The following is a 20,731-nucleotide window of genomic DNA, read 5'->3' on the forward strand; positions in this document are numbered from 1 at the left end:
CCCCTGCCTGCCAATCAGGGTGGTTTTTTTGTTTTTGTTTTTTTTCAACACAGCTGGTCCCTGGCAAGACCTCCCCCAATTCTCTTTTCTCCCCTGCAGCTTTATCAAACAGTAAAGGTGAATTCCTGCTAAACGGAGACTTCGTCGTCTCAATGTCCAAAAGGGAGGTCCGCTTGGGGAGCGCCGTGATTGAGTACAGCGGATCCGACAACGTCGTGGAAAGACTCAACTGTACTGACCGCATTGAGGAGGAGCTTCTCCTTCAGGTAAAACACTGGGCTTCGTGGGCGGCGGCTCTCTCCTCCCGGCACTGCAGGCCCGCAGACTTCCCTCCAATCTCTCCACACGTTGCAGGTGTTGTCAGTGGGAAAGTTGTACAACCCCGATGTGCGGTACTCTTTCAATATTCCAATTGAGGACAAACCTCAGCAGTTTTACTGGAACAGTCACGGGCCGTGGCAAGCATGCAGCAAGCCCTGCCAAGGTATCCATCCGCTCAAGAGCTTCCGCTTTTATGGGTCTGAGGAATTTGCGGGGGTGGGGGGACGCGGGCGGGGAATGGGGGGTATCCGTTTTACTTATTTACTGATTGACTGTTTTGAGGGTCAGGGGCTTTTGTTGTTTTAAAGAACAACTACTTACACGCCGTCTGCAAGCCTTTCTACGCGCATGCGCCTTTTCATCTTGTTTACTTGGACCTTTCTGGTTATTTTGGTAGTCAGCTGAACTTTCTAAGACGCAGGTCATGTCAGGTCAGCTACATCTTCCTCCTAGGAAGTTTGAACATATGTGTGAAACCCTGCAGAATCAATACTGCCACTTTAATTTTAACACCATGTGGTTTTACTGGCCATAATTTATGTTAGTTTTGTTTCCTTTTGTTAAATTAGGGTCAGCAAACTATAGCAGCAGGATCAAATCCAGCCACTGTCCTTCTTTTTATTGGTAAAGTTTTACTAGAGCACGGATACACCAATTTGTTAACATGCTGTCTATGAGCAGCTGGTTTTGTCCTGTCCCTGGTAGAGCTGAGAAGTGTGACAGAGGCCCTATGTCCAACACAATTGAATATACTTACTATCTAGCTTTTTATAGTAAAAAAACAAACCATAGGTGTGTCCTTGATCTCAGTAATTTAGAATAGGTGATTTACTCAGCATAATGGTCATCCTACTCTTTGCTTAGGGGAGCGGAGACGAAAACTTGTTTGCACCAGGGAGTCTGATCAGCTTACCGTTTCTGATCAAAGATGTGACCTGTTGCCCCAGCCAGGACCTGTCACTGAAGCGTGCGGCACGGACTGTGACCTGAGGTGCGGCCTCTGCTTTCCCTGCATCTTTCTTCTGGAGACACTCTTGGGCTTGAGGGGAGTTTCTGTGGTGGGTTAAGAGTTGCCAGTCTTTTCCCAGCCTTCCGGAGTTTTCCTCACACAGGCTCCAGCCAGTTCTGAAACCGTCTAGCCAAGATCTATACCTCTGGATTTCTCATTCTCCTAAGAATAAGAACTAGTTAACAGAGCATAGCACTTGTGAGAAAGCATTCTCACTTGATCTTCAAAGCTCATGGACTGGGTGTGGCCTTGCCACTGAGTCACAGCTCATGTAAGAGCCCTCATGGAGTGGGCGCCACACAGAATTCATGTGCACATCAGTTTCAGTCCACACTACAGAGAAAGAGAGAGAGAGAGAGAGAGAGAGAGAGAGAGAGAGAGAGAGAGAGGGAGTCAGTGACAGAGAAACAGAGATAGAAAGAGATAGAGGGAAAATGTTATGCATTAAGCTAGAGGCATGGAAGCAAGGAGAAGAAAATCCAAATATGACTAGCTAGGTGTTCCTACAATTCTGTATTTAAGAAAGATATTGCATCCGATGGAGAGAAATATTGAGGGGTGGAAACTTCTAAAGTGTTTCTATTGCCTGGGAGGTTGACTGTGCCATATGTACGTATCCAACAGTTGGAAGGCTGTATTGTATAATCTACAAGCCAAGTCTGTGACTGCTCTGCCCTTTTATAGAAGAGAGCTTAATAGCATGGAATAGTACAGGGATGAATAAGGCCTCCCCACTCACTGGCATAGAATAGTACAAGAATGAATAAGGCCTCTCCACTCCACTCATTAGCATAGAATAGTATAGGATGCAATAGGCCTCTCCATTCACAAGTAGCAGAGTAAAGACATGAGCATTTTGAAGCTCCACATCAGCATGCCAGCTCTTCACAGTGTTCGCTACCAGGCGCAAGAGTACAGATGATAATGTCCTCTTGTGTGTCTGAGAGAAAAACGTGCTATGGTCAATTAATAGTGTTCTATCCTAGGAGTCAGAGGGGCAGTGGTGACACATGTGCCATAGATCTTCCAGTCCTGTCAGAGGCTCTGACTTCAAAATCAGTGTCGTTCTTCCTACCCTATCACACTTTTTTATAAAGATGTTGTCACTGGTGAGGTTGCTCACTGGCTTGTCAAAAGTATGGACAAACGTCATTGTAAAAGCAAGACGTTAAAAAGGGGGGGGGGGAGTAAACATTAGGCAGTATTTTTTTTTAGATAATGCCCATATAAACCTATTTGCTTCAATTGAGTTAAATTAGTTAAGTCAGAATTAAGGCATCCTATGATTGCGAGGGTGTGGTGGGGTTCAAGTAACGGTGAAGCTGAAGAGCCACTGAATTCTTGCACAACTTCCTTGAGATGCAAGATTAACAAGCTGAGGAAGACTGCATTATCAGACTGCTCCAAATCCGTCTATAGTACATCATCCTGCAAGTGACTAGGGCAGAGTAAGCCATTTCCAAGATCTGGGTTTTTGTTTGGTTGTTGTGTCTGTTGTTGTTGTTGTTGCTTTTACAGTACTGGACACTGAACTTAGAGAATGGAATATGCTAGGCAAGTGTTCTGCCACTGAGTTAACCCCAGCCTTCTCTTAGCATTTCAAGACAGGGTCTCACTAAGCTAAGAACTATTTTTAACAGCTGTATGTAATATCCCCACATTAATAGGCTGGTTTTTATTATCCCGTTAATACAATCAATAGTCTATAAAATTTACAGATACTACCACTGTCTTAGTCATTGTGGCGTGGCTATGAAGAGACAGCATGACCAAAGGCAACTCTTAGAAAAGAAAGCATTTACTTGGGGGTTTGATTATAGTTTCAGGGCCTTAGTCCATTATTACCAAGGCAAGGAGCAGGCAGACATGATGCTGAGGAAGTAACTAAGAGCTACATCTTGATCCTTAGGTGTGTGTAGGGTGAGGGGGGGGGGCACAAGGTATAGGCTTTTGAACCAGCAGTGACACACTTCTTCCAAGAAGGCCACACCTCCTAATTCTTCTCAAACAGTCCCGCTCCCTGATAACAGTGAAATATATGAGCCTATCTATAGGGGCCATTCTTACTTAAACCACCACAGCTGTAGCACAGATCTTATCATTATTTTACATGTAAAGATATTAAGACTGAGTGCTGCTGTGCAGATTGCTCCAGATCACACCGGCTAACACAGCAGCGGAGGCTTATCGATGGCCGATCCCATAGGCGAGCCTTTGTGCTTCAACTCTAGAAGAAAGCTGTTTGCATTCTTACTTTGTTAGTGCTGTGAAATGACGCTCATGCTGCGTCTTGTGCTGTGAATCCCACATACGAAGAATTAGTCTCTACCTGCATCTGTCCCGTCCCATCCGTTCTTCCACACTAGGACTCCTTACGTGTTATTTCTCCACTGACTCCCTGGGGCTAGTCACATCCCAAATGATACATGCAGTCACCGTAGGCCTCCAACATAAAGCATCCTATTCTTACAGTGGCAGAGAAATCAGGTCTGAACTAAGGCATTCCAAGAAATAGAATACGACCATAAAAACCAACAAATGATATTTGATAATCCTATCCCAAGCTTACCCAGCAAGTACGGTTTTCAAAGTAGATTAATGTTTGCACGGTTACTTCGAGAGCCACATTCTGTTCTCTGTGAGCAGTCTCAATATGAGCCACAATTCAGGGTGTGATGACACTAGTTTCTCCTGCACTGGAAGCTGTTGAGTGAGAGTAATATTCACACAGATCTTAAAAGCTGATGCAGGACAAGGTAGACTCAACTCAGAAGAGTGTCACGTCAGGTTACACAGAATATCGCAAGGGGCCTGCCTTCTCAGTGGCTGGTGTCTAAAAGTTAGCTGAGGCTCCGCACTGTGCCTTACATCTGTGAGGGAAGTAGGGAAACAGGGGCAGGAAGATTGAGAGTTCGAAGCCGGCCTAAGATACACAGTGAGACCCTGTCTCACAATAACCCCTGAGCGTGCTCTTCAGCACTGTAGAAAACTAAGGGAAGGGGGCAGAAATAGAATTTGCTTGGAGAATAAAATGCCAAAGATAGTCTGAGTAATAACGGCTAATTTATTGAGTGTCTTCCACGGGTATGAGATGCTCCTAAACCCACCTGGCCCCACTTAACCCCTCTGTGGAGCAGATCCTGTTTTCCCCCTCCCCCCCCCCCACCTAATAGGACACTCCATGAGATGAAGTGACTGATGCAGGCTCTCTCTGCTAATAAGTCTCAGAGCTTCCATTCATACCCAAATGTCTGCTGACATACTCTGCATTTCATTTATATTCTTTTCATAATACCAAATAAAGCTTTGGCCTGATTTTAAAAAAAAAAAAAATCAAAAGTTAGGTCAATGTGTTATTCTCCAAACTCCCCATTTAGAGTGAACTTTTAAAAACTTTTTTTTTTAACGCTACGGAGGCCAAGTGAGGACAGGAGGCGGAAGCACAGGGTTGGATGACAAAAGCAGTTCTGATTGCAGATAAGAAAGCCAGGGGATTTTATCCCTGTCTTCTCACAGGGGGTAGCAGATCAGAGTAGGGAGGAAGTCAGAAGTGAAGGGCAGGAAGAGAATTCAGGATTAGCTTTAGCGCCACCCAACCTGGCAAGCATACGCTTGTGCCTAAAAGACTGTTGCGTTCAGTCGGTGCTCAGGCTCTCTTGCTGGCTTTTACTGACTGTTGGAAAATTTCAAGGTGCCTGCTAAAATCTGCGGAGCTACCACCACCCAAGCCTAAGGAAGGTGCACTGTCCTTTTGCCCATCCTCCAGTCAGTGTCATCAAGACTCGGGCTCCAATGTGGCCAAGCAGCTCTGTGCACAGCTGACAGAATAGACAGGGAATAGTTACTGGTCGGTCAGACTCCAGAGCAGTTTCTCCCAAAGCTGTGTCCTTATGGAATCGCTAGTCTGGTGAAGCAACTCTCAGTCAGCCTCCGAAACACCGTCTTCCTCGTGTGGAGGCTCATGACGCGGATCAACACCACGAAGCTCCAGGTATCTACAGTATAGAAATCCATCGCATCTGGTAGTTCTCAGCATCGCTGCACCTCCAGCCTCCATAGCTCCCTAGCTACCCCTACACAGATGTAACACGTTTTTCTGGATTCTCATTGATTAACACTGGAACATGGTTTTTGTTGTCGTTGTCGTTGTTGTTGTTGTTTTAACTTTTTCAGTGTTGGTGCCTGAACACAGCACTTTCTGCCTACTAGGCAATGGCACTTCCTTTGAAGACTATCCCCGGTTTCTGGATTTCTGAGGAAGGAGGTCTCTCTCTATAGCTCAAGCTGGCTTTAAGGCCCAGTTCTCCAGCTCCCATCTCCTGAGTTCTGAGATACATGTATGCACCATCGTGCCTGACTAGAAATACTTTCCTGAAATTTAATAATTAAATATAATAGTAGTATTTTTATTTCCCATAAAATAAACTATGAGCACACCGTGCTGAAGAACAGATCACTGCCCAGAAAGAATATAAAGCCAACTAGATATCATTTAGAGGCTTGGGGGGAGGGAGTGTTTGTTTTGGTTTGTTTTTTGGTTTTTTGTTTTGTTTTGTTTTGTTTTTAGGTAGCATCGTGAGCTTTCCACAGATTCCTCTTCGGGATCTCTGCTTGGCCACTGGGAATTATGGGATATCAGGGAAGGGTCTTCAGCAGCCTGAACTGCAGGAGTGTTTTCTTGTCAGGACATCTTTCTCCTTTTCCCAGATGGTAAATACCCTTCCCATAGGGAAGTGGTGGTGGAGGCCATGAGAAGGTAGCCAAAAATCAAAGTGTAGATGAAAGTTCCAGATGCCTCCCTTGAATGAGTTTACCTTTTCTGCCTCACTTCCTGTAGGAAGTGACAGTTTGCCCCAACTAGCCTGTGACAGGATGAGATAAAGGGTGAGTTTATAAGCCCTCGTTTACCGTGTTAGAACAAAATCTCCCTGACGCTATTTCACTGTAATGGAAAATCACAGCCCACTTTATTTACCAGTGGTCAACTCTGACCTACTTTTGGACATTACTTAGAAATTCCTTGATAAGCGTTTGGCTTGTGTTCCTCTTTTTTCCCAACTCCCCCGCCCCCCAGACAGGTGTATATGTGCAAACTGTTAGAACTTAAAAAGGGCCACACCACCCAATAGATGAGATGCAGAGGATTAACAACAGAGAGTAAAATCTCCCTCGGATGAAAAGAAATGATCTTTTTCTAGATTTCCAAATACATGTCAAGATCACTAACTTTTAAAAAATCCATATTAAATATTTTTTAATTTATGTTTTAATTTCAAGCACTATGGACTCTGTTCCTGTTGTATTATTTAAAAAAAAAGAGTTGTCATAAGTATATGTTGTGTACCTGTTGTGTTGTCAGAAGACTTCGTTATGAATATCAGGGATACAAAAGTGGCAAAGCCTTAGGGATTCAAATCTAATTTAAAAAGTATATAATGAGGGTTTGGGAGACAGCCCAGTTGTAAAGTGTTTCTGTAAGCACAGGGACCTGAATTCAGACTCTAAAGCCCACATTTAAAATATTGGGTACAATGGTGTAGCCTTGTAACCTCAGAGCTGCAGAGACAATGGAGCCCTGGGGGTTCTTGGCCAAGCAGCCTAACAAAGTCTGAGACTCCCAGGTCTCCAAGACAGAACCTGTCTCAGAAAATAAAGTAAGACTTCAGTAAGATAGACCAGGGGGTAAAGGCTGTTTTCCCAAACTTCACAACCTAAGTTTGATCCTCGGAATCCACATAGTGGAAGGTAAGAACTGACTCTCACAAGCTGTATTCTGACCACCTGGTACACACACACACACACACACACACACACACACACACACACACACATGCATGTGACTAAACAGCAACACAGTAGAGGGCACCTGAGAAACAACACCTAATGTGGCCTGCACATATACACCTACACACATGTACCCATACACATGTATACCTACTCATGTACGCATTGACACACATAGTCACACACACAAACACATTCACATACTTACTTACATATACACTCACACACATACACACAATGACAATGCCTGCTATCATCAAGAAATTTCCAGCTGTGTGTGTGTGTGTGTGTGTGTGTGTGTGTGTGTGTGTGTGTGTACAAGTGCAAGGGTGTGCACCTGCTTCAGAGACGCCAGAAGAGGAGGTCAGGTATCCTGTTCTGTCACTCTCTGCTTCTTTCCTTTGAGTCATGATCCTGAAACTGGGTTGGTGGTCATCCCCAAGAAGTTTAGTCTTTACTCCATAATAGTAATGATGTACACAATGTATAGTACACTTGAAACTTTCCATTATAGCCCATATTTCTCATTCCCACATTATTGTCAGAATAGCTGTTGAGCAATTGCAAGCACAGCACACTCAAAGCAGCACCCGCAGGTGAGTTTTCCATGAATAGGCCGAAAGAGCCAAGTGCAAACACTTGCCTTTCAGTTCATATGAAAATTGCTTTTCTTTCTTTGGTGAGTCCCATTTTTTTTTCTTTCTGCTGCATGAATATCAGACTGACTGCACCACGGAGGTTCTTCTCAGAGGTAGCATTTCTGGTTATGGATCTGTGACTTCCCACACACATTGGCAACCATGAAAAAATACATAGATACATTGGCTTGAAATTGGACTTAAACTGGCTGTGGCTTTGAGCTTTCCTCGTACTTAAATTAAGAAAGAAAAAGCTCAGCTTTCCCACTAGTTGGATGTGACACGCCTCTCTAACACAAACGTTGGTTTCCCGACATTATTCCTGTTTAGGTGGCACGTTGCCAGCAAGAGTGAATGCAGTGCCCAGTGTGGTTTGGGTTACCGCACTTTGGATATCTACTGTGCCAAATACAGCAGGCTGGACAGGAAGACAGAGAAGGTTGATGACAGTTTTTGTAGCAATCAGCCCAGACCGAGCAACCAGGAAAAATGTTCCGGAGAATGCAACACAGGTGGATGGCGCTATTCGGCTTGGACGGAGGTAAGTTGGTTCTCCCTCTGAGAGTCTTGGATACCAAGTCTGATGAGTTGATGGTAGCTTCTTCTGGATTGTGTTAGGAAATCCATTTAAGCTTGCATGGGAAGAGATTTGTGATTGATTTACAATGCCTGGCCAAGTCAACCTCTACAAGGAAGAACCCCAAGGTTAATTTGTAATGTCTGAATTGGGTATAACATGCAGAAAATTGTTAATGGTAAAACTAATCCACCGACCATTTTTTATATCCCAATTTTAGTCTCAACTTGCCAGTGATATGATACTGACTTCAGTATAAGCATAATAATTAGCATTGAAAAAAAAATCCCTTAAAGGGCTAGAGAGATGGCTCAGAGGTTAAGAGCACTGACTGCTCTTCCAAAGGTCATGAGTTCAATTCCCAGCAAACACATGGTGGCTCTCAACCATCTATAATGAAATCTGGTACGCTCTTCTAGCCTGCAGGCAGAATGCTGCACACATAATAAATAAATAAATCTTAAAAAAAAAAAAAAAGAAAAGAAAAAAATCACTTAAATAACTAAAATTGGCTATGGTAGGGTATTTGTTTCTTAAGGGACAATTTTTAGTATAGTATAGTAATGTATAGGCATGATTTTAAGCACATTTTATAAGAAACTTTCAAATATCCTATTTAATTTAATTTAATTTAATTTAATTTAATTTATGCTCATAGTGTTCTAAAAGCTGCGATGGTGGTACGCAGAGAAGAAGAGCTATTTGTGTCAACACCCGCAATGACGTCCTGGATGACAGCAAATGCACACATCAGGAGAAAGTCACTGTACACAGATGCAATGAGTTCCCCTGTCCTCATTGGGAATCAGGAGAGTGGTCAGAGGTAAGAGGGCTAGTGCTGGTCCCTATCACACCTCAGACAATTCTGGGGCTTCCCGGATCCAGTGAGGGTGTAGACTTCCCCTGAGGAAGCAATGACTGTGAATCTCCACTTACATTATGATTGAAATCCTTCAATCCACCAGGGACCTCAAAGCCTGAATCTCACAGCCCAGTAGCTTCTGCGGCTGACTTTGAAGTAATGGTTGCTCCCCTCCTTCCTCCCCTCCCCCCTTGAGCCATAAGTTGTTGGCTGGAAATTGAAACTTAATTAAGTGTGAGGTTAAAATAGTTTAGACACGAGTTCAACATTGAGGGTTTCCATCTTCCTTGTCTTTGAAATAAGAGAATTAGACAGCAGTGAAGGACCCACCTGATTTACACATCCGGGCATGTGGGAGCATTTGCAGGAAAGAGAAAAGGGGCCAGGCTGAGTGTTCCAGACTGATGCCTTTTTCATCCTGTGCTTTGTGAAGCCGGAGGCAATCACACTTGTGCCTCTGTCTCTTGGTCTTTGGTCTTTGGATACAGTATCCATCGTCACTGTTAATGTAGCCCAGCACTGTCACAGCCCAGTGAGATTCTCAGCAAGAGGGACTCTCACTCCACCTCCTTTTGGGGTGCGAGTAGTTGAGGAGTAGACGTCCATTATTAACTGGCCAAGTCAGGATTGTGAAGAAGCAAAGTTGCACCCCCCCACAGCTGCTACATGCGTGTCATACTTATCTCTCCATGGGCATGCAACATTAACTGTTGACTTGGGGTGTCAAATCTGAACAGAATCCCCCTAATGCTGCTGGAATGGTGAAGTCGCAATGTGCATCTTTACCTTTGTGGACAAGTGATCAAGAAACCTAGTGCTTTCCCAGTAGGTTAAGCACTAAATCCTTGATTTTCAAAGACATGACAGAAGATAATGGCTTCACATTACACACTAGCTAATACTAGATAGCATGTAATTATAAATGAAGAAATAGCCACGGGTGGTGGTACATGCCTGTAATCCTCCCCTTGGGAGATCTGGAATTTAAGACCACCCTTGGCTATGTGTAGTGTACTAAATTTAAGGCTTGGCCTGAGACACATGGGATACTTGTCTAAAACAAAATAAAAACAAAAGAGGGGAAACTTTTGTAGCAAGCCCTGGCTAAACAGGTGTATGAATAACACTGAACAAGCAGCTCGATGTCCCAACACCCAGTTAACAAACTCTACATTTTAACCTTTGGATTAAAAAAAAAAAACTGGAAAGAGTAAAGAGTTGAAAATACTTTCAATTATTTAAGCTTTGTCTTTTATGCTATTTATGCATCTTTTAATTTGTCCAAAAACAAACACAAATAATAATGATGATTGTATTTAACCATTTTTCTTTTTTGAGAATGTCATACATAAATACTATATACGCTAGACACTTTAGTTCCCCTAAGCCAGAATTATTGTTATGCCCATTTTACAGATGTAAATGTTGAGGCACAGAGACACTGGGTCGTGGTTATAGAGGTATACAGGTTGATTGGGCTTTTAATTCTTCTCACTGAACCTCTGTGCTGGAAAATCCTCAGTATTGTTGGTTTCTCAGAGCATGGCACTTTGTTGAGTTTCTGTGTTCGAATCTAGCCATAAGACTTTCAATCCAAAGGGAATAAGAGAATATGATGCAAAGGGGGAGGGGGAGATCAGAAAAGGAGTAGGAGGAATGGGGGCAGCTAGTAGGAGCAAGTATGGGTGAGGCATTGTGGTAGGTGTGCATGAACATGGCATGATGCAATTGAATGGGAGCCCAGAAAAGAAGGAGTTGAGGATGGAGCTCAGTTGGAAGAGCTCTTGCCTCACATGCCCAGAGCCCTAGGTTGGATCCCCAGCATCAATCGCATAAACCAAAGTTAGTGGGCACACTTACAGTGACAGGAGCTGGGCAGCAGAAGTGAGAAGATCAGAATGTTCAGTGACCCCACCCCAACCCCCCCCCCCCGCCCCTGCTAGCTACATAGTGAATTAGAGGCCAGCCTGGGCTTCAGGAGGCCCTGCCAGGATAAAAGAGAGAGAGAGAGAGAGAGAGAGAGAGAGAGAGAGGGAGGGCAAGGGGAAAGGAGAAAGAGAAAGTGATGAAAGCAAGCGATGAAAGCTGGGTGTGTTTGCTCAGTGCTGCCCCAGCAGAAGAGGGAGGCTGGGTGGAGGACGAAGCCACCTGTTCTCATTAGGGAACAGCCCCCACGGGCCCCAGCACATTGATCAGAAACAACCCTGACTGTCTCTGCTTTTCATTCCAGTGCTTGGTCACCTGTGGAAAAGGACATAAGCACCGCCAGGTCTGGTGTCAGTTTGGCGAAGATCGATTAAGCGATAGAATGTGTGACCCTGAGGTCAAACCGGAGTCCATGCAGACATGTCAGCAGCCAGAGTGTGCAGCCTGGCAGGCGGGTCCCTGGGGACAGGTATTTTTGAATGATAAGATTCTTAACTGCATTCTTTCCTGCTTATCTGGAGAGGGCCATTCCAGTGGGGAGGTGGGGGGGGGAGGATGGGGAGGGTCACCGCGCTGTGTGACTTGGCTTGCGCTGTACCTCAGTGGCTCCCGGGCCAGCACGTGGGGCTCGGCGGCTTGCTGCCCTGCAGCGCTGGTTACCTTGTCCTGCTGGAGCTGATTACTCCACTTACAACCCCACGTGCAGGTTTTCACCCTGTCCTAAACTGCGCACAAGTATTTAAACAAATTCACAACAGACGTGGCATCTGGCAGACGTAATCCTCCCTAGAGTGAGCCTCTGTGTGGGTATGTGATCCTGCCTGCCAGCTGATTTGGACCAGAGAGTCTGGGGCTGGGGGCTGTGCTTTGGAAGGGATATTTTTGGCTGCCAACGAGAGGAATCCAAAGCTCACCTCCCATAAATAAGTGAGATTCTTCAAGTGTAGTTGGTTTAGATCAAAGGGGTCCAGAATCATAATCATCAGGTTGAGATTCTTTTCCCAGTCTTCTTGTGTGAAATAGGTTCCACTGCCTTAGACTTCTACCATTTCAAAAAGAGCGAGTGCGTGTCCCCTGGGCCCAGTTTGCTCTTGGAATCCAGTCTTTCCTAATATAGAAGCAAGAGAGTGCCATGTACTATTTAAGCAGCACTCCGAGTTCCCAGTAGAAGTGGAACAGCTGTCTGCTGTCACTTACGCAATCTGTTGAAAAATGACTCCCTCCACCCTGACCAGCTGTGGTCACTCCTGTTCTTCAGCCTCGGTCTCCCTTTCCAAGCGTGCCTGCTACACACAGGCAGCTTTACAGCCGTGTCTTGGGCTCCCTCATCCTGACTGATGGTGGTTTTAAACTCTGTCTTGTTACATTCTTAACACTGAGTGTACGTGTAGGTGTTAGAGAGAGGGAGTATGTGTGAGAGTGTGTGCCGCAGGATAGACGTGGAGGTTAGAGGCCATCTAACAGGGCTGCTTCCTCCGTCCACCTTTTGGGTCCTAAAGACCCCACCCCTCAGGTCTTCACCTTGAAGGCAAGCACCCTTACCCACTGAGCCATTTTCAGACCACCATACTGACACTTGTCTGCCAGAATCTTCTGCTCCAGAGGACCCCTAGTTCACTGGCAAATCATGTTTGAACAAAGAAGAAGGGCCCCTTTATCCTCTCACACAGTGCTCCTTATTTGTCCAAATCTATAGAATTCCATGACTAATGAGAGTGTTAACACACCTTGGGATCACTGTCAAGATATGACTGTCGTTTCTACCACAACTGCCAGACCAGTTCCTCATCCACCCTTCACCCATCTGTCTTACAAGGGATCTGGCCTTTCTCTAACTGATCAAGCAACTTAAGCAAACACTTGTTTTTAAGATGTTATTAAAGAGCCATAAATGTTCCTAAGAAAAAAATTTCCAAAATATGTGTTACCAAAGAGAAAAATCAAACACACTGCTTACTGTCCACAGTATTTTTAAAAAAAAAAATTTTTTTTTAAAATCTTGCATTAGAATTGTACTTTGCCTGTAGTTTTGGTTGAATAGAAACACACAGGACATACTTTTTTAACTACTGACTATTTTAAAACAAACAAATCGGTGGTAATCAGTGTATTCCTGTTTTGTGGTTTCAGTCACTTTCAAACTAGTTCCAGCACCCCAAAAGAACCCCTATATACATCCAGCAGTTATTCCCACCACCACCCCTTCCCCAGCCTCCGGCAACCACCAGTTTGCATTCTGTATCTGTGGATTTGCATGTGCTGGACTTTTCATAAGCATGCGCAGCTGTGTGTAACTCGTGGCCTCCGTGGCTGGCATCACTCACACTGCATGAAGCTTTCCTCACGCATCTGCAGAGCCGCACAGCCCGACACTGCCTCCTTTTACTTTCTGAATCCTATCTCATTGTGTGGATGAGCATCTAAGATGGATATTTGGGTTATTTCCACATTTTGGCTGCTATGAATTGTGCTGGCATAAATGAACACGTATTTATTTTAGTGCCCAATGCCACTTACTTTTGGAATCTATTACCCAGAGATATAATTGCTGGCTCCTGTAGTAATTCTGTGGTTAGGTTTTTAACTTCCATGTGGCTTTCCACAGAGGCTGTACCATTTTCTACCCCTCCCAACAATACGTAGGCACCATATAATCTCTTCATATCATTGTCAACAGTTACTATTTTCCCTTTTTGAAATTGTAGCCTTCCTACTGAGAGTAAAGTACTGTCTCTCTATGGTTTCTACTTATATTTCCCTAATAGAAAAAGAGGCTGAGCAATTGGCCATGTGTTTGTCACCATTGGAGCAATGTCTATTTAAACTTCTTGCCCATTTAAAAGGATTATAATTCACCCTGTCTGATCTGGGGCTATAGCTCTGTTATGCAAAATGCTTTTCTAGTACAAACCAAATCCTGGGTTCCATCCCTCATAGCACATACACTGGGCATGGTGGTGCACTGCTATTATTTCAGTAATCAGAAGACGGAGGCAGAGGATCAGAAGGTCAGAGTCAACCGCGATGACACAGACAATGTAAGGCCAGCCTGAGCTACATGGAACTCTGTCAAAAAAAAAAATCAAATAAACCCATAAACCACTTTAAAATGTACCTTTTCCCATTTTCCACATGATCCACCCAGTATCAGTCCTTTTCCTAGTCTCATCCAATTGTTTAAAGGTTGTAAGTTTGTTGATGATGTTATGTGAGTTCAAATCTTCTCTGGTATTTGTTAGTTACTTTTTTTCTTCTTTGGGGCTTAACTTACTTTTTTCTTTTGTTACTTAAGATAGAAACTTAAGTTATTTTTTTATTTCTTTGAATTTATTCTTTGAGGATTTTTATACAGTATATTTTTCTCATATTCTTTCCTGTCCCTCAACTCTTCACAAATCTTCCCCATCTCTCTACCTACCCAACCTCATGTTCCTTCTCTCTCTCTCTCTTCTCTCTCTCTCTCTCTGCTCACTCACACACACACACACAGAGAGAGAGAGAGAGAGAGAGAGAGAGAGAGAGAGAGAGAGAGAGAGAGAGCACTAAAACCCATGGAGTCTGATTTGTGTTGGTCCTGAGTATGAGCCCGCCTTGGAGTGTGATTGACACAGTGTCACTTCATTGAAGAAAACTGAACTTAAACAAAGTCACCACATATTAGGGGGCAATACCCCAACAAGACACCAATATTTAAAAATCTGATACCAGGAGTGGCTTATCTTTTTGAGCCATTGGCCAAAGGAGTCCCATAGACACCCCTCTCCCCATACTACAGGCTATTGCCAATGTTATATGTTACCCTCCACAACTTGAAGGCAAGCTCCTATTGCTAGTTAAGCTATTGTTTTGAAGTCTTTCTCCTTATTTATGTAGCCATTTGCAGTGATCCATCTATATGAGCGACGCCTTCACCATGTCTCTCCAATTCTCTTCTGTTTCTTTCATCTTTCTCCCCAGAGTGTTTTCTAATACCTTTGTGATTTGTTCTCTATATATTGCTTGTTTAAGAATGTATCAGTTCCACCCTGTCTCAAAAAAAAAAAAAAAAGAGATGTATCAGTTCCTACATACTTGTCAACTTTCCAGGTTTGCTTCTGTTATTGCCCCATTCCGTTGTTGTCAGAGAAGACACATTTGGATGTTATCTTTGGAGATGTACTGATGCGTGTTGTGTGGTCTCACTTGTGCCCTTGAAATGGTGTTTCATGTGCTTTGAGATGAATGTACAACTTGGTTGGAAGAGAAAAAAAAATGTCATGATATTTTGTCACCCAATTTGGCAGCTTCTTTCTTCAGTAGGTACTCCTCTACTTACTGCAGGTTTTTAAAGTTCCTAACATTAAATCTCCAGCTCCGGAAACAATTCGCTTTTATCAGTTGTGGCTGGCGCCCCCAATTCCATCCCTTCCCTTGGCCTGTACCTCTCTGGCAGAGGCCCTTACAGCCATAGCAGCCATCTGTTTTACTTGTAGGCTGTGACAGAGTTAACTAACTCTTGGCTGTTGTATATGTAGGTGCTTTCCAAGATCTTGTCTCTTTCCTATTAATAACACTGCAAAGAGTGTCCTATGCAGAAATACTGATGCAGCTTTCAATTATTTCCTGAGAATTATTTTTCCAGAGGTCAAAGATAACAGAAGTCTAAATACCTGTGTTCACTTGGATACTCTAGTAGGAAGAGCGTGAAAGGTATGAAATTAGGGAGATATGTTCCTCTCCATCCCGGAGTTCACAGTCAAGGCCTTGCACCCTTATGAATGTAATTCCAGTAGGAGACAGAAATTATTCTAAATGTCATTATAATCATTGACCAGTGTAAATTGTATGAAGCAGGATTACATAGTTTTACCTAATCCCTGGGTGCCAGCCTTCAAGTCCTCTGTAATAGATGGACTTTTCTCTTGCAGAATACTATAGGGTGAGTATGTGAATGAAAAGATTTGGTGATGTTTTTGTTTTATTTTATTCCCCCAGTGCAGTGTCACTTGTGGACAGGGATACCAGCTAAGGGCAGTGAAGTGCATCATTGGGACTTACATGTCGGTGGTAGATGACAATGACTGTAATGCAGCAACCAGGCCAACCGATACCCAGGTGAGCCTTTCGCTTCAGCCCAGGGATTGGCTTTGCGCAGTAAAAGGCCAGATGTCTCACCGAATCATTTTCATAGAGAGTCCCCATAGTTAGTACAGCTGGAGTATTAAAGTATCCGGAGATTACTTATTTTCTACATTGAAAATCTAACTTTTTTTTTTCTGGTTTTGTCTTTGTTGCTGTTTTAACTATCTGTAGATTGGTGCTTCGTTCTTGTCAGATAACAAATATTAGTTGGTTTTGTCTTGAACTTGGATATCTTACATAATTTATTTGAAGATTCCTCCAGTCGGTTCAGGCATAAGTGCAAGAAGTGTGTGCTGCTCAAGCCAGTTTGCAGCAGCTCTCAAGACTCAACAGCAAGCTTCACGGGCCTTGTGGGCTGCAGGCTGCATGGGCTGCTCCTAATGCTGGAAAGTTCTGGGGAGGAGGAGAGCTGAGACATCCTCAAAACTCACCCCTTAGAAGGTTACTAGGTAGCACAGACACCTGTGCTCACAAGGTCATTGATGCCTGTGTGTGTGTGTGTGTGTATGTGTGTGTGTGTGTGTGTGTGTGTGTGTGTGTGTGTGTGTATGTCATCTCTATGTTATCAAGGTCAGGTTCATAGCTGGGAAACTGGCATGGTGAGGTAGCATACAGCACAGATATCAGCAGGTACTGTAACTTACAGCTTCATTTTTGATGTGTCAGTTGTTTCCAATTTAAGAAAGTTAAAGGGAGACTTTAACAATTTGTAGTTGTTTTTATCATGAATAGCACCCAAGGGTGAATATTTGAAAATTATTATCTGAGTCTGCAAAGACATTTTCGTCAGTAGCATAAGGTCTCAGGCTGGCTTCACTCTCTGTAGCCAAGAACAATTTTGAATTTCTGATCCCCTTGCCTTCTACTTCTTGAGTCCTGAGATGACAGACAAGTGCTGCCCTGCTTTAAGCAGTCCTGAGTATTGAACCTAGGGTTTCATGCATGCTAGTGAGGACTCTCCCCACTTAGCTGCCTTCTTGCCCTCATCTCAAAGAGATTTCCAAGGTAGGAGTTGGTGAGGCAGGTTCTAATGCAGCTCCTCATTTCACGTTTCCCTTTGTGCTAAACATCCAACCATTCAGTAACACACTTTAGCTAGATTTTTCTGGCAATTATAGACATCATTTGGCAATAGGTTCAAAAGCTGAACAACAATAAAACATGGAGTTATATTATTAGAATCAACTGGCTATCTGAAATATGAGGTAATTGTAGGTTTAAATGTCATTTGTAAATTTTTGCTAAGCATCATCTAACTCTGTAAACTTTCTAAGTATGCACACAAATGCAAATATCTGTATGTAATGTTTGTAAGGACAAACACATGCACATGTTCGTAAACACACACACAGTAGTTAGTCCCAAGAGCATGTCAGTCCTTACGTCAGGTGAAAACTCAACAATTCCCTTAGAGATAGCAAATGGGATGTCTCCCTCTTGTTCTATAGTGTTATTTGTCCGTAGACTCCCCCAGCTGAAGCCTATAGATAAGTTGGTTACATTTTGCAAAAGTCCCCTGGGACTCTCTTTGGAGCACAGGCAACGGAAAAAGACCAGACGTGGAGCAAGGTAGTCGAATTTTCATGCCACACATAAAGTTTGAAAGCAACCAAGCGTCTGTGACCTTCAAGCTCAGGTCCCAGCACTTTGGCTCCAGGTCAGCTGACTCTTGGATCTTGATAACTACCTATCAAACCAAGGAGTCCTGGGCAGCTCCTGAGGCTGGGAGTGACCGTAAACAGGTGTGTGCTTTTGTTTTCCACTCTGTAAATAAGACACTAGCACCCACCCACAGATGTCTGAGTTCACTACAGCAACTTTCCCTGCCTGATTGAGGAGCACTATGTGGCGTCCTACCATTGGCCTCCAGAAAATTCCTTTTATATCTAAGGTTGACCTTCAGGGCCCCAGGGTGGGGGATGTACATGTTATCTTTAGGTTCCCTGGGAAAACAAGTTCATGATTAGCAACTTTTGATTAGGAAGCTACCTGAAATGTGAGAACACAATTTAGCCTTGAGAATTTTTAAACATTAACAGTTAATAATTTTTAAATGTTATCCTGCTTTTGCCCTCCTTCACAATGCTTCCTCCCTTTTCCTCTGAACAGGTGAATAAACAGGGCTTTAGCGATCATTAAGGAATCCCTGCCCTGTGTTAAGGCATCCAGAAAATGATTCAGATCACAGCCCTCTTTGCTACTGAAGAGACTGGGACTAAGAGAGGCCAGGGCCTAAGAGAGGCCACAGGGCTTGTAGAAAAAAGGCAGAAATCAGAGTATTTACACTTCTTGATGCAGTGTGCTCTGTTACCATGACTATGTCTCTATAAACATGTGCTGCCCTGAGGGTAAATGTTTTCTCCTTTCATGTCTAGGACTGTGAATTATCATCTTGTCACCCTCCCCAACTGGGCCTGGAACCAAGGAGAAATGCACACAGTGTGCCCAGAACCCAGTGGCGATTTGGATCTTGGACTCCAGTAAGAAACAGACTGGGAGAAAACCGGGGAGGTGTGCAGAGGAGACAGATACTCTCTGACGTGACTATAGGCAAGGGGGTTAAGAACGGATAAGAAACTGGGATAAGTGTAAAACACTAAGAAGCCATTTCAGTGACATGTCTGTGTCCTTTCACTCCAACACTCAGTGCTCAGCCACTTGTGGAAAAGGTACCCGGATGAGATATGTCAGTTGTCGGGATGAGGATGGCTCTGTGGCAGATGAGAGTGCCTGTGCTACCTTGCCTAAGCCAGTAGCCAAGGAAGAGTGTTCTGTGACACCCTGCGGGCAGTGGAAGGCTCTAGACTGGAGCTCTGTAAGTGTGGATTTTGTGAGGTTGGGTAGGATTGAAAGATGGGGAGAGAAAGAGTCGGAGGGCGCCCATATATATTTGAGGGTTTGGGGGTTTTTTATTGTTTTTGTGTTTGCTTGTTTAGTTGGTTGTTTTGTTTTGTTTTTTGAGACAGGGTTTCTCTGTGTAGCCTTGGCTGTCCTGGACTTGCTTCATAGACCAGGCTGGCCTCGAGTTCACAGAGATCTGCCTGCCTCTGCCTCCCCAAGTGCTGGGATTATAGTCATGTGCCAGTGGAAGGTACATATTATGAATGGGTAATATTTCAGAGTTGAACTTTAGATTTAAATTATCCAGTTCCATATAAGCTAAGTGTGAAAGAAATCTGAGTCAAATGTCCGAGAAATGCACATTTAAAAATAATATGTGAGTTATAGTCAACAGTCTACTCAACTACCTGTCCTGCTGGGCTGATTGCAAATCTCAGTCTGCAGAGGCCCAGCAGTATATAAGAGATTTACAGAGCCCAAATAGTGGCAAGGAGAGGAAGAGGGCAGGGGGTTCCCTAACTTTGAGTCTGATTGTTCATGTATCTTGTGATCCCTCAAAGGCAGGTGTGTCCCGCGGTTCCCTTCCAGGAGTGCCACGGGGACCTTCTCACAATGCCGTGAGCCCGGTCTTCTAGAAACTCAAGCACCAACTGTGTGCGCTTTCATAAAAGCAGATGAACCTTTTCTTCAGACAACCTTGGTTATCAGCCCTTCAACACTCCCAGGATCCATGAAGTAGCTTAGGTTAGGTGATCAGGGAGGCTGTGGAAAAGTAAGATTAGCATTGCAGGAAATTTCAAAATAAGTGTATGAGACTTGGAGTCACAGGGCTACGAAGAGATTCAGGCCTAACCATTTGCTGGCTGCCTGATTTTGAGCAATTTAAAGTGTTTGAGCCACATCTTTCCCTCTGCTCTTAAAAGAAGAAGGGGCCAAGGATATGGTTCAGTGGGTAACAACACTCTCCGTGCCAGCATGAGGACCTGACTTTAAATTCCTGGGCATGGTGGGCCTGCTGGTAACTCAGCGCTAGGGACCTGAGATAAACAGATTTCACTGGATCCCCAGAGCTTGATGACTGGCCAGGCTAGCTGAAAATTGAGAGCTTCTGGTTCAGTGAGATGCTGTCCCAATGGCGTGAGACAAGGAACTTTAGAGGAACAACACACCCCACATGCACGCACACACACACACACACACACACACACACACACTTGAATAAGAAAATAAAATTAATTTTAAAAATACAACCAGAATGAGTACCTATTTTACGACATTGTTGGTACGATGGAGATCATATACACTGAATGCTTAGCAGAAAATCGGTACCCAACAAACGACAAATAATCTCACTATTATGCATGCAGTAAGGCAGAAAAGCACAAAGCTGTCTGTGAGGTGCCACAGGTACAACCAAACCCAGGATGCCCCTGACATGAGAGGTTCTTGGCTTGCTCAAGAAGCTTCAAGTGCAGTACATGAAGAATCAGAGGCCTAGCAAAGCAGCAAGGTGTTTGGATGTTTTAAGTGAACTGGGAAGTCACCAGATGGGTGCATGAGTTCAGTCATAATAGGTGACCTTTTGTCAGTGATAAACAACACCTACGTTCCTAAGCAGAAGACTCCAACTGATAGCTATTACATTAATCCTG

General features: G+C 43.9%; 1 protein-coding gene across 2 annotated transcripts in view; it reads left to right on the plus strand.

Annotated features, from left to right (window-relative positions):
- ADAMTS9 (ADAM metallopeptidase with thrombospondin type 1 motif 9) overlaps positions 1-20,731 on the plus strand; it is a 166,776-nt gene that overhangs the window by 57,825 nt on the left and 88,220 nt on the right. For both annotated transcript variants that reach the window (XM_084766612.1, XM_084766613.1), the window contains exons 17-25: positions 100-266; positions 355-484; positions 1,186-1,312; positions 8,083-8,293; positions 8,988-9,152; positions 11,422-11,586; positions 16,092-16,211; positions 18,614-18,718; positions 18,886-19,053. In XM_084766612.1, the coding sequence (XP_084622738.1) occupies positions 100-266; positions 355-484; positions 1,186-1,312; positions 8,083-8,293; positions 8,988-9,152; positions 11,422-11,586; positions 16,092-16,211; positions 18,614-18,718; positions 18,886-19,053 (1,358 nt within the window). The remainder of the gene's footprint in view (positions 1-99; positions 267-354; positions 485-1,185; positions 1,313-8,082; positions 8,294-8,987; positions 9,153-11,421; positions 11,587-16,091; positions 16,212-18,613; positions 18,719-18,885; positions 19,054-20,731) is intronic.

The sequence above is a fragment of the Acomys minous genome (assembly GCF_964271855.1).
Source record: "Acomys minous genome assembly, chromosome: 17".
Classification (NCBI taxonomy): Eukaryota; Metazoa; Chordata; class Mammalia; order Rodentia; family Muridae; genus Acomys; species Acomys minous.